Source organism: Erinaceus europaeus, chromosome 17 (assembly GCF_950295315.1).
Source record: "Erinaceus europaeus chromosome 17, mEriEur2.1, whole genome shotgun sequence".
Lineage (NCBI taxonomy): Eukaryota > Metazoa > Chordata > Mammalia > Eulipotyphla > Erinaceidae > Erinaceus > Erinaceus europaeus.
This window is the reverse complement of record NC_080178.1, coordinates 25,076,636-25,090,978: the sequence shown is the minus strand read 5'-3', so window position 1 is coordinate 25,090,978 and position 14,343 is coordinate 25,076,636. Positions and strand designations below refer to the sequence as shown.

The window sequence follows — 14,343 nt, the reverse complement described above, 5'->3', positions numbered from 1 at the left end:
AGTGAGCTATCTCTCAGCCCCTCAGTTGAGATTTGGCTGGTCATCCCATGTCTTTATCTGGAAACATAGGGGCTGGTAGAATGGATGTGTGTGTGTGTGCGCACCATCTGGACAAAGCATTGCAAATAGATACTAATGGATTTAGAATGAGGAGTTTGACATCTGGATGGTTATGGCCCCTGTGTCACCATAGGCAGGCCAAAATTAACACTCACTATAACTCACAACCTCACAGGAGTCCTGTGGTAGGGACTGAAGATGGTACTAACCTATTTCTCTTTAAAAAGGGAGGTGGTGGTGAGTGGTGACACGCCAGGTTAAATGCACATAGTACTATATATACACAAGGACTTGGGTTCGAGCCCCTGCTCCCCACCTGCAGCAGGAATGCTTCTTGAGCAGTGAAGCAGGTCTGCAGGTGTCTCTCTTTCTCTCTCCCTCTCTGTCTTCCTCTCCCATCTCAATATCTCTCTGTCCTCATCGGTAACCCTGGAGGCAAAAGAAAAGAAGCCTGGTCACAACTGGTCACTCCGCCATCCATCTCTCCCCCAGATTTCCTAGCTAATCTCACTGCTACTGATCCAGAGGCTCCACTTTGGGGACCCCTGAGTTTGGGACACTCACTGCAAGTGGTGACACTTGGTGTCGTCTTTTCAGTCCATCTGTGGACTTCTCAAAACCTCCTGCATGGGAGTCGGGCTGTAGCGCAGCGGGTTAAGCGCAGGTGGCGCAAAGCACAAGGACCGCCATAAGGATCCCAGTTCGAGCCCCGGCTCCCCACCTGCAGGGGAGTCGCTTCACAGGCAGTGAAGCAGGTCTGCAGGTGTCTATCTTTCTCTCCTCCTCTCTGTCTTCCCCTCCTCTCTCCATTTCTCTCTGTCCTATCCAACAATGACAACAACAATAATAACTACAACAATAAAAAAAAACAGCAAGGGCAACAAAAGGGAATAAATAAAATAAAAATAAATATTTAAAAAAAACCCTCCTGCATGTATACGTGTCTGTGCAAACCCTGCCCCCTGGCTGCACACATTTGTTCTTGGGTATCCAAGTGTGTGTAAGAATGTGGACGGTTGCTTTAGTTTTGCTCCCCAGAGAAGAAGGAGGGCACACAGGCAAATGGGCCACCAGTTCTGAGCACTGGGAAGTGGTGCACCAATAGAAAGTTTGAGATGTCAGCAGACAGATGTGAAGGAACCGTTGCTGCTGGGGATGGTTGAGGAAGGCCATCCAAGGAGGTGGCTGTCCGGTGTGGACGGTTTGGTTGTGTCTCTGAGGGCTGGAGGGGAGAGGGGATCAAAGGGTTGACCAGACCACTTGAGCCTGGATTTCTGTACAGAGCTACAGGAAATGGAAAGCTTCTTTCACTCTGAGCAGACTCAGGGGTAGGAAGCTAGGTTCTATTTGGGAAGGTGCCCATGTTATTTTTGGCTATACCAAGAGCCGGCCATCTGGATTTGTGCTATATCTCTCTGTGCAAAGGAAATTGAGGGAGGCCAGGCATGCACCACTCCCCACCTGCCGAGGGTATGCTTTACAAGTGGTGGAGAAGGTTTGCAGGTGTCTCTCTGTTTCTCCCTCTCTATCACCCCATCCCCTCTCAATTTCTATCTGTTCTATCTAAAAACATATTTATAAATAATTTTAAAGGAAAAAATGGCCACTGGGAGCTATGGATTTGTCGTGGATTCGTCATGTAGACACCAAGCCCCAGTGATAACCCTAGCGGCTATCAAATAAATAAATAAATAAGATTGGAAACACAGCATTACAATGGAAAAATACTTATTATTGTGGTCTGGGAGGTGGTGCAGTGGATAAAGAATTGGACTCTCAATCATGAGGTCCAGAGTTCAGTCCCCAGCAGCACATGTACCAGTGATATCTGGTTCTTTCCCTCCTCCTATTTTTCTCAGAAAAAATAAATAAATAAAATATTTTTTTAAAAAGAAAAATACTTATTACTCTTGGTTTTAATTTAGGGTTTTCATTACCAGGTGGGTTTTTACAATAGTACCTACAAAGAGACCTCAAAGAGGGGTTATGTGGAATGAATGTGTTCTTCATATTTAGAATATTTAAAAGGATATGGTGGGAGGGAGAGTGGGCAGAGGGAGAAATAGTTCATCTGCATGCATCCCAGGCTTGAACTCTGGCACCTCCTGGGGAGTGTGCTCTGGTGGCTCTGGGAAAGCTCTTTCTCTCCCTCTCCCCCCCTCACCTCTCTCGCTGTGTCTCTCTCTGAATGAAAAAGACAACCCAAGAAGTAAAACTGAGCACAGTCAAGACCTGTGGTAACACAAGCAATGTCAATGACATAATTAAATCATACTTGGCAACAGTCACAGCTTAATAATTGCCAGGTTTTAGAGTTTTTAGTTGTCCTTTCTAGCCTCTCCTTCCCCCCACCCCCACCCCCCCCAAAAAGATGGGTTAAACAGGTCCCTTTCCTTCAATAATCCCAGTTTTTTTCTTCGTAAGTCACATTCATTTATATAAAAGTCTAAGAAGAATTGGGAAGTAGTGTAATGGTTATGCAAAAAGACTTGAGTATCTTAGACTCTGAAGTGCCAGGTTCAATCCCTAGCACCACACTAAGCCAGAGCTGACCTGTGCTCTTGGGGGGATAAAACAAGTTAAGTCTGAGAATTCTGCTATTTTCCCTTCTTTGCCTGTTTGGTCTGGGATGGGTGTTTAAAAATTAAGCAGGTGAAGCTGAAGAAGCAGTCTTGACATGGGAGGCAGTGTAGATCTCTTCTTTTCCTCCATCTTCCTCGTCCCAACCACCCACAGGACTCATGAAAATGTGCCCTGATTATCTGTGTCTTGTATCATCTTTATCATTGAGGCAGGTTGAGTAATGGAGGAAGCCATGGAGGAAGCTCTCACTCAGAGAGGCAGGGTCTAAGTCTTTGACTCTCTGGCAGCCCCACTGGACCTGGCAGTCACCCCATCCCGTCCTGTCCTGTCCTGTCCTGTCCTCGGTCCTAGGTACTCTGATGGCAGATCTAGCAAGCTCTCACCTCTGCCTCTTCTTCCGTCTTCAGGGCCAGGAGCTGACCATCCGCCAGATCTCCCTGCTGGGCTTCCGTGACCTGGTCCTGCTGAAGGTGAAGCTGGGGGATTTGCTGCTGCTGGCCCGGTCGCAGCCACCCTCATCCATTGTTCAGATGCTGCTCATCCTGCAGGTGAGGCCCCAGAGCAGGCATGACCCTAAGGCCCAGGAAGCGGGGGAGGTGGGGAGACTGCTGCCTGGGGTGAAAAGGGAGGAACTGAATGACTTGAGCACCTCAGCTTGGCTTCATTAATTTATCTTCTTTCTCTCTCTCTCTCCCTCTCTCTCTCTCTCTCTCCTTTCCTTTCCTTTCTTTGTCTCTCTTTGTTCCTCTCTCCCTTTCTTTCTCTCTTACTTTTCTGTCTTTTTTCTTTTCATTCTTAGTTTCTTTTATTGACTCCATGATTATCATTGAGGCTCAGTGCCTGCACAACAAATCCACTGGTCTTTTGACCACTGGTCAAATGGTGGTCTTTTTTTTTTTAATTTGTTTTATAGAATAGAGAGGAATGAAAAGGAAAGGGAGAGGTAGGGAAAGGGAAAGAGAGACACCGGCAGACTTGCTTTCACCACTTGTTAAGCCCTCCCCCCATAGGTGGGGAGTGGGAGCTTGAACATGGGTCCTTGTACATAGTAACTTGTGTGCTCACCTGGGTACATCACCACCCAACTCCCTCATTTTCTTATTGTCAAATGTCCATGAGTCCATTTGTTCATTTGCTGTACAGTCATTCAGCATCTTTGGGGTATGGACCCAAGGTCATTGTGGAATGCAGAAGGTTGAAGGTCTGGCTTCTGTAATTGCTTCCCCGCTGAACATGGGCATTGACAGGTCAATCCATACTCCCAGCCTGCTTCTCTCTTTCCCTAGTGGGGAAGGGTTCTGGGAAAGCGGAGCTCCAGGACACATTGGTGGGGCTGTCTGTCCAGGGAAGTCTGGTCAGCATCATGCTAGCATCTGAAACCTGGTGGTTGAAAAGAGAGTTAACATACAAAGCCAAACTAATTGTTGATCAATCATGGACTTAAAGGCTGGAATAGTGCAGATGAAGAGTTGGGGGGTCCTCCATTTTGTAGATAGCTAGTAGGCATATTTTAGTTATATTCCAAAGGGCCTGTGGCTATACTAGTTTTTTTTTTTTTCCCCTGAGCCTGAAATCTGATATGCCAGTGGATCCAAGTTATTGTCTGGGGAGATGATGTCATGGCTGGAAAAAGGACCAGAAGGCTGGATCAGGGAAGAGAGTATCTCCCTAATATGGGAAAGGTGTATAAATATTGTTGATTGTAAACCCCATCGATTTGATGTGATCTGGGGCCCATATTCAGCTTAGGAGCCGTGACCTCTGCATCCCTGTAGATCTGAGCTCACATTCTTTGGTCATGAGTAGGAACATTCCAGGTTGCCCCAATATCAGGACCCATCTTCCTCAGGTGTAGCATAGAGTATGTTGTCCAGCCTCCCTTCGGAGGATGGAACATTCTCTACCATTGTTGATAGAAATGATCGGTAACAATGGAGAGAGGGATTTATTCGAAATCTAGGTCCTTAATGTCTGTTTGGGAATCTCAGTACTCCCCAATTAGGGCCCCAGCTGACCCCATCTCCCTTCCAAGTAGGTCTGTCTGGTCTCCCCCACCTTTTGTGCTTTCAGAACCTAGGATGGGCTCAGGCAAAGAGTGAGTTAGTTAAACATGTGTTCAGCACATGATGATTCTGGCTAGCAACAGCCTGAATAGAACTGGTCCCAGGTCTATGGCCTGAAATCTCATGGTAGTGGACAGGCTGGAGAAATAGCATAGCAGTTTATGCACCAGACTCTCATGTGTGAGGCTTAAAGGTCCCAGGTTCAATTCCTGGCACCCCCATAAGCCAGAGCTAAGCAATGCTTTTATTAAACAAACAACAATAACAAAAAAAAAAACAACCAAACAACAACAACAACAAAAAACCAACAAAAAGCAAACTAAACAACAGACCCCTGGACCAGAAAGATAACATAGCAGTTGCACACAGGAATCACATGTGTGGGGGGGTCCCAGGTTCATTTCCAGGCACAACCATCAACTATAGCTGAGCAATGCTTGGTAAAATAAATAAAAAACAATGATGATAAAATAAACTTTAAAGAATAAATTTTAAAGAAGGAAGGAATCCTTTAAGGGCAATGATTAGGATGCTTCTCTCAGTCTGAGACCAGTGATCAGTGAAACTCTGTGGTTGTGTTCAGTGCCTGGACAGTCAGGAGAAGGAATAGTACCCATTTTCCTTCTTGTAGGTGGTTTGGAGCAGTTGGCTGACTAGCTCAAGGTTGTATAGTGATTTATAAGAGTGTATGGGATTGGTTCACCATTACTCAGCTATTTCTGCTCCCTACTCCTTTCCCAGCTATCCTGCCTCACCTCTGCAGTCTCCTGGAGGACTTGGAAACACCCCCATAAACTTCTAAGATGGCCAAACATTTGGCATTATTTCCCAGAGGCCCCTGTGGGATTAGTTCTGGCTATTTTCCTCTTCCCACTGAGAGCTGTGGAGCCTGGGAGTGTGACAGTGACAAATGCAGGTCTTTCCCCCAAGCCAAGCTCATCTGAGCAGCTGGGGCAGTGTGGTCTGCCCTGGAACCATTCCTGTTACAAGAAATTCCTGCCATATGGGCCAGGTGTCCCATCTGACTCAGAAAAAAGAGCTCCTTCTCATAGCTTTGTGTCCTCCTTTTTCTTTTCTTTTCTTTTCTTTCCTTTTCTTTCTTTCTTTTCTTTTTTTTTTTTTTTTTTTTTTTTTTTTTTTTTTTTTTTTTGCCTCCAAGGTTATTGCTGGGGCTCAGTTCCTGCACCACGAATCAAATCCACTGCTCCTGGAGGCTATTTTTTTCCCTTTTGTTGTCCTTGTTGTGGTTATTATTGTTATTATTATTATTGATGTTGTTGTTGGACAGGACAGAAAGAAATCAAGAGAGGAGGGGAATACAGAGAGGGGGAGAGAAAGATAGACACCTGCAGACCTGCTTCAGACCAGTAACAATGGAGAGAGGGATTTATTTGAGGTCTAGGCCCATCATGTCTGTTTGGGAATCTAATCTCAGGACTCCTCAAATAGGGCCCCAGCTGATGGGGTGGCCTGATAGTGACTAAAGAATCATCATTAAAGTATGCCAGTCTCTTGCCCTTATTCAGCTTTTGCAGTCCTTGCATTGATGAGGTTAGCTTTAGAGTGAGTGAGAGAGAAAACTGTAATAGAAGTAGGTGAGGAGGGTATCTAAGTCTATTTAGACACTATTTCATTATGAACTTTATACTGACTCACTACAGACTATTGTGTATTTTTGCTTTCAGGTATATATTTTGCCCTAATTTATGGATACATGTGGACATATGCTCTATCTCATGGGACCTGGTCTATATCTAGGTTTTGGGACTTTGTTAGGACGTGAACCTCCTGGAATGGAATTAGAGAATCCTATGAAAGGAAAGGTCTCACCCAAGTAATGAGGGTGAAGGGTTGACATTCCATGCCTAACATCTCTGGACAGTCTGAAGTGAAGCATGCTGTGGTGGTACTCCTTTCATTGATTAGGTTGGGATCTGTGGATAAAATTTCATTTGGTATGAATTGAGAGAAGCATGCAGGAAGGTGAGACCCACCCTAGAGGTTCCAGGACTGGGGGAAATATAGGATCTAAAGAGGAAGCAGGAGGTTCCTGCTGTCTTAGGGTTTAAGAAGACAATAGATAGTTATTGCTATAATCACATTATGTGACAGTTGGGTTAACTTTGAAATATCCCTTTGTTAGGATTTGCTGTATCATACACAACATCACCATATTTTATGTCCTTTGACATTATTTGTATATAGCTGTACCATCGGTTCCTTCTGTTCTCCCTGGTCTAAGCTTTTAAGAGAGTCAACATATCAAAGACTCAGCCTATGTATTAAAAAGACTCAAGTCTGTTATTTAAAAAGTTTGAGAAATTCAATCAATTTTCCCCTCTAATATTAATTAAATAGTGATTTATATGACTACAAATTGATAGGAGTGTACATAAACACCATTCCCACCACTAAAAGACTGTGCCCCCACCCCCGCACCCCATGTAGCTGAACATCCACCCTCACCCTCAACCCAGAGTTTTTACTTTGGTGCCCTACTCCAAATTCAGTCAAATTCTGCTTTGAGTTTATCTTTCTGACTTAGCTCACTTAACATAATTCCTTCTAGCTCCATCCAAGATGGGTCAGAGAAGGTGGGTTCATTGTTCTTAATAGCTGTGTAGTAGTCCATTGTGTATATATACCACAGCTTTCTCAGCCACTCATCTGTTGTTGGGCACCTGGATTGATTCCAGGTTTTAGCTATTACAAATTGTGCTGCTATGAACATAGGTATACACATTTCTTTCTTTTTTTTTTTTTTTGGTTGGGTGTTATGGAGTCCTTGGGGTATAACCCCAGGAGAGGAATTACTGGATCATATGGAAGGTCCATGTCTAGCCTTGTGAGGGTTCTCCAGACTGCTCTCCACAGAGGCTGGACCAATTTACATTCCCACCAGCAATGCAAAAGGGTTCCTCTGTCCCCACAGCCTCTCCCACATTTTTTGCTGCTGTTCTTTTTCATGTATGCCTTTTTTTTTTTTTCCCCTCCAGGGTTATTGCTGGGCTTGGTGCCTGCACCATGAATCCACTGCTCCTGGAGGCCATTTTTCCCCCTTTTGTTGCCCTTGTTGTTGTAGCCTCGTTGTGGTTATTATTATTGCCATTGTTGACGCTATTCGTTGTTGGATAGGACAGAGAGAAATGGAGAGAGGAGGTGAAGAGAGAGGGGGAGAGAAAGATAGACACCTGCAGACCCGCTTCACTGCCTGTGAAGCGACTCCCCTGCAGGTGGGGAGCCAGGGGCTCGAAGCGGGATCCTTATGCCGGTCCTTGCGCTTTGCACCACATGTGCTTAACCCACTGCGCCACCGCCCAACCCCCGATGTATGCCATTCTTACAGGAGTGAGGTGGTATCTCAATGTTGTCTTAATTTGCATTTCTCTGACAATCAGTGACCTGGAGCAATTTTTCTTTTTTTTTTTTTAATTTTTTTCTTTTTTTAATTTAATTATTTTAATTATTTATTTATTTTGTTGCCCTTGTTGTTTTGTTGTTATAGTTATTATTGATGTCATTGTTGTTGGATAGGACAGAGAGAAATGGAGAGAGGAGGGGAAGACAGAGAGGGGGAGAGAAAGACAGACACCTGCAGACCTGCTTCACCACCTGTGAAGTGACTCCCCTGCAGGTGGGGAGCCGGGAGCTCGAACCGGGATCCTTCCGCTGGTCCTTGTGCTTAGCGCCACCTGCGCTTAACCCGCTGCGCTACCGCCCGACTCCCTGGAGCAATTTTTCATGTGTTTGTTAGCCTTTTGGATCTCCTCTGAGGTGAATGTTTTGTTCATATCCTCTGCCCATTTTTGGATGGGGTCATTTGCTTTTTTGGTGCTAAGTTTGCTGAGCTCTTTATATATTTTGGTGATTAGTTTCTTGTCTGATGTATGGTATGTGAAGATCTTCTCCCATTCTGTGAGGGGTCTCTTTGTTTGTTTAATAGTTTCTTTGGATGTGCAGAAGCTTTTCAATTTGATGTAGTCCCATTGGTTTGTTTCTGCTTTAGTCTTTCTTGCAATTGGGTTTGTTTCATCAAAGATGTCTTTGAGGTGTAGGTGGGAAAGTGTTTTACCAATGTTTTCCTGTAAGTATTTGATAGTTTCTGGTCTAATATCCAGGTCCTTGATCCATTTGGAGTTGATTTTTTGTTTCCGGTGAGATAAGGTGGTTCAGTTTCATTTTTCTGCATGTTTCAACCCAGTTTTCCCAGCACCACTTATTAAAGAGAGCCTCCTTTTAATACTTTGGGCCCCCTTATCAAAGATTAGATGTCCATAGGTATGGAGGTTTAGTTCTGGGCTTTCAATTCTGTTCCACTGGTCTGTGTTCCTATTTTTGTTCCCATACCAGACTGTTTTGATGATGGCCTTATAATATAGCTTGAGATCTGGGAGTGTGATGCCTCCATTGCTGTTTCTTTTCCTCAAGGTTGTTTTGGCAATTCTAGGTGTTTTCTGGTTCCAGATAAATGACTGTAGTTTTTGTTCTATTCTCTTAAAGAAGCTTGGTAGATCTTCTGCCTTTTCAGGCTGCAGGGGTCTGCCCTGCCCACCCTTCCACCTGGCTGTCTTCCCTTACAAATGCTAATACAGGGAGTGAAGATGTGAGACTTATTTAAAATCCAACCCCCATGTGGAGTTACGCTCTGTAATCTTGTGAAAATAAATAAATAAATAAATAAATAAGGAAACCACCACCAGAGAAGTAGAAATCACAAATAAATAAAATAAATCTAGTCTCAGGAGTTTCTTGTACTTAAAAAAATAAAAAGGCTAGGGGCCCAGGTGGCAGTGCAAGTGGTTAAGTGTACATAGTGTGAAGTGCAAAGACCCTGGTTTGAGCTCCCCACCTGCAGGGGTAGGTCATTTCGCAAGTGGTGAAGGAGGTCTGCAGGTGTCTATCTTTCTCTCCCTCTCTCTGTCTACCCCTCCTCTCTCCATTTCTCTCTGTTCTATCCAATAACAATGACAGCAACAACAACAATGGGGAAAAGATGGCTACCAGTAGCAGTGGATTCTTCATACAGGCACTGAGCCCCAGCAATAAGCCTGTAGGCAGAAAATAAAAATCTAACTCCCTTGAGAGAATTTCCGGGCACAGCCCCTCAGAGTCTCATCTCTCTCCTTCCCTGCAGCCCCTCAGCACCAGATCCTGAAACTGAAATCTTTAGGAGTCTTCTGGCTTTCTAGCGAACACTGGTTACTTACTGGCTCCTTCTCAGTTTTGACCGTTGTGGTCTTTTGTTTGAACTGGTGTTTACTTGGAGCTTAATTCTGAGGACGCCCATCAGGCTGGGCCTTTGAACTGACTCCTTCTTGTGGTGCCAACTGTGTGTCTTGCTCCAAAAGGAATCTCCCTTTTCTCTTGTAGCCCTGGTCTTTCCCACAGCCTGTGTCACTTTCTCTTCTAACCCATCAGTAAGTGGCAGTAAGATGGGCTCTGGCGACAGACAGTCTGGGCTTTAACCTTGGGTGTTTCAGTTGTGTTTTCCTGTCTAAGGGGCTAGTGCCCTCTGAATCTTTTTTTTTTCTTTTCCTTTTTATAATTTTATTTAAGGAGTCAATTGTTTACAGCAGTTATTGACACATGAGTATAGTTTCTGATTTCCCCATGATAGGTGTCTGCAAAACACTCTTATCTCCAAGTTGGGTTCTCCTTCCACCATCATGCACCTACCTGGTCCCCAAAACCTCTCTCTCTCTCTCTCTCTTTTTTTTTTTTTTTGCCTCCAGGGTTACCTCTAAGGCTTGGTACCTACAGCTGCTCCTGGCAGCTTTTTTTTTTCCGTTGCTGTTGTTTTTATTGTTATTGTTCTTGTTATTATTGGATAAGACAGAGAGAAATTGAGAGGATGGGAAGACGACAGACACCTGCAGACCTGTTTCACCACTTGTGAAGCAACTCCCCTGCAAGTGGGGAGCCAGGGGCTCAAGCAGGAATCCTTGCAATTCACACTATGTGAGCTTAAATCAATATGCTACTACCTGGCCCCCAAACCCTCTATTTTTTTAAGAAGGAAGAGAGGGAGCTGGAGCATCACTCTGGCATATGCCAGGGATTGAACTCGGGACCTCAGACATTGTAAGTCCAGCACTCTGTCCACTGTGATGCCTTCCAGACAGAGGAACTTACTTCTCCCTCTCTCCCTCTTCCTCTCTTCCTCTTCCTCTCCCTCTCCCTCTCCCTCTCCCTCTCCCTCTCCCTCTCCCTCTCCCTCTCCCTCTCTCTCCCTCTCTCTCTCCCTCTCCCTCCCGCCCCCCCTCTTAAGGATTCATCTATTTATTAGTGAGGGAGACAGAACCAGAGCATCACTCTGGCACGTGGGATGCCAGAGATTGAACTCAGGACCTCATGCTCTAGAGCCTGGTTTTTTGTTGTTGTTGTTGTTTTTATAAAGAGGAAACATTGACTAAACCATAGGATAAGAGGGGTACAATTCCACACAGTTCCCACCACCAGAACTCTGTACCCCTTCCCCTCCCCTGATAGCTTTCCTATTCTTTATCCCTCTAGGAGTATGGACCCAAGGTCATTGTGGGATGCAGAAGGTGGAAGGTCTGGCTTCTGTAATTGCTTCCCCGCTGAACATGGCATTGACAGGTTGATCCATACTCCCAGCCTGCGTCTCTTCCGCTAGTGGGGAAGGGTAGAGCCTTTTTTTTTTTTTTTTTTTTTAACCAGAGCACTGTTCAGCTGTGGCTTATGGTGGTGCAGGGGATTGAACCTGGGACTTTGGAGCCTCAGGCATGAGAGTCTGTTTGTATAACCATTACGCTATCTACCCTCTGCCCTAGAGCCTGTTTTTTTATCCACTATACTGCCTCCAAGGGCAGTATATTTTATTTTTTATTTTATTTTATTTTTGGTTATCTCTGAAAGGGTGATAATGAAGGTCTGTTCTCCCTTGGGCTGTTGGGGAATGGGGTCTCTGTACATCGACTGCATCTACCCACTGGGCAGTTGTCAGGGACAGTTCCATTACTGCGACCCCATGACCAGGGACTCCAGCTTCAGGGCTCTGTTTCCATTGTTCAGCCACAAGGATGTTACCTGCCAGTTTCATTGCCCTCTCCCTATTCAGATGACATTCAGGACTTGGTGACCAAATGCCAGCTGGCTGTGGCACTTTGACTGACCTCTGTCTTTCTTGTTTGTTCATTTCCAGAGTGTTCACGAGCCCTCAGGCCCAAGTGAGAGTTATTTGCAACTGGAGGAGCTGGTGAAGCAAGTGGTGTCTCCCTTTCTTGGCATCAGTGACAACCGCAGCACCACGGGTCCCACATACATGCTAGGTAAGGGACATGGCTCTGGAGCTGCCAGCCGCCTTGGTGACAGCCTGTCTCTCTGAGCGCCTGCCAAAGCCTCTGGTTCGTGTGTGTGTGTGTGTGTGTGTGTGTGTGTGTGTGTGTGTGTCCCTGAAAATCCATGCAAGTTAATCACTCACATTTCTCCATTTCCCAGCTGGCTAGTGTTAAGGTTTTGTCCTCCCCACTTGGGGATTCCTCCAGAGGACTGAGCTCAAGCCTCTGGGCTGCTGGTTCTTGTCTGATCCACTGCTTTGATCCATGTCTTTGATCTTTTTCTTGTGTCTGTGATGTTAATTTTTCTGCATCTGATACCAGAAACTGTGCTTAAGAAGAAGAGAGAGGGGGAGGGAGGGAGGGAGGGAGAGAGAGAGAGAGAGAGAGAGAGGCAGAATAAAATCCATGTAGCTTTCTTAAAAAAAAGAAGAGGAAGAGGAAGAGGAAGAGGAAGAAGAAGAGGAAGAAGAAGAAGAAGAAGAAGAAGAAGAAGAAGAAGAAGAAGAAGAAGAAGAAGAAGAAGAAGAAGAAGAAGAAGAAGAAGAAGAAGAAGAAGAAGAAGAAGAAGAAGTGCTCCAAGGGGGTCTGGTGGCATGCCCAGTTAAGCGCACATAGTACAAAGAGCAAGGACTCACTCAAGGATCCTGGTTCAAACCCCTGGCTCCCCACATGCAAGGGGGTTGCTTCACAAGTGTTGAAGCAGATAGGTGTCTCTCTGTCCCTCTCCCTCTGTATCTCTCCCTCCCCCTCTCAACTTCTCTCTGTCCTATCCAATAGAAATGAAAATGGCCACCAGGAGCAGTGGATTCATAGTGCAGGCACTGAGCCTGAGCCCCAGCAATAACCCTGGAGTCAAGGATATATATATAAATATAAATATATTTATAAATATAAATATATATATATTAATCTCCAATTCATTGTGTATAGTTAGACAAAAATCAAACCTTAGCCCTCAATTCTGTTTCTGCAGACATAGAAACAAATCCATTTGTATTCCAGGCCTTTCATGGCAAGGAAACAGGGTCTCTGGCTTCAGGGATAAGTCTTGTTGGGGCCTTGTTGACACTAGGCTCTATGCTAGATAGTGTAGAAAATGGAGTGCTAAACCAGATCTAACTGTTCCTTCTTTCAGAAAGCCACAGTCTAGGTAGAGAAGTGGCTGTGAAGGAATTCTTATCATCAGATGTTCCTCAGTGGCCTTGTGAAATAAAAGTCTTCCCAGTGCAGGAACTTACATTGATTATTCTGTCTCCACCAGCAGGAATGGTGCCTGACATATTGTAGGAAACTCGCCAAAACTAGTCATGAGCTGGGCAGCAGGTTATGTCCCTAGGCTGAGGTGACCCCAGAGAAGCGCAGAGGTAGTGAATTTGAAAGCCTCTGGCCCCTCTTCGTGCTTTAATGGAGTGGTTGTCACTAAATTCTAAAGGAGTGGGCAGAGGAACAGCCTGCAGTGAGGTTCTCACCCCTTCCTGGGCTTTGTAACTGCAAGAAAAAGGCAAAAAGCCTATAGGTAACTTCTGGGCGGCCTTTGTTTCTCCAGAGACACCAGTTTTCCCACAGCTGCCACCAACTGATCTGAAGGTGCTGGTCCCAGACTAGTGAACCAGCCAGAGGAGAAATGGAAATCTCTTGCCACCCCTAGCTCTGAGTTGGTCGCCTGCTTGCACTCCTTCTTGGGCTCAGTTCACAGCTAGAACAGGGAGGAGCCTGAGTGAGGGCAAGACAGGTGAGCTGGGTGCTTCAGCCTGCAGAGTGAGTACTGAGATGCCTAGCTGACAAAAGACCAAGGACACAGGGCTTCTCCCTATCTGCTGGGGGCCTCAGGAGGGTCGGGAGTGGTCAAGGGCAATTGGGGTGAGCCATCACCTTCTGGTGCAGGCACATGACATGTGTTCACTCCATCTGGCACACCTACTGCAGGGGAGCTACTGGTGCCTCTTAATCTGAGTCCCCAAGAGGCGTCCCCAGGGTCATACCGTGTGCCTGCTCAGGGGAAGGAGAGTTTCTGTGGGTACATGCACCACATATGTTTGTTTAATACCATGGGGGTTCTCAGAGAGTCGTTCTTCCTGTCAGTTTGCTGCAGAGAGTACAAGGCCTTGATGGAGTGAGTGTGGAAGTGTGTGTGTGTGTGTGTGTGTGTGTGTGTGTGTATTATGTATATGTATGTGCACATATCTGTGTGTATCCTCCCTTCCAGCACTGTCACTTTTCTTTTTCTTCTCTTTCTTTTATTTTCTTTCCTTTTCTTTATTGGATAGAGGTAGCCAGAAATTGAGTGGAATGGAGAGCTAGATAGAGCGAGAGAGAGAGAGAGAGAGAGAGAGAGA

General features: G+C 45.5%; 1 protein-coding gene across 3 annotated transcripts in view; it reads left to right on the top strand.

Annotated features, from left to right (window-relative positions):
* PRR5L (proline rich 5 like) overlaps positions 1-14,343 on the top strand; it is a 97,678-nt gene that overhangs the window by 80,319 nt on the left and 3,016 nt on the right. For all 3 annotated transcript variants that reach the window (XM_060176589.1, XM_060176588.1, XM_060176590.1), the window contains 2 exons: positions 3,051-3,191; positions 11,872-11,998. In XM_060176589.1, the coding sequence (XP_060032572.1) occupies positions 3,051-3,191; positions 11,872-11,998 (268 nt within the window). The remainder of the gene's footprint in view (positions 1-3,050; positions 3,192-11,871; positions 11,999-14,343) is intronic.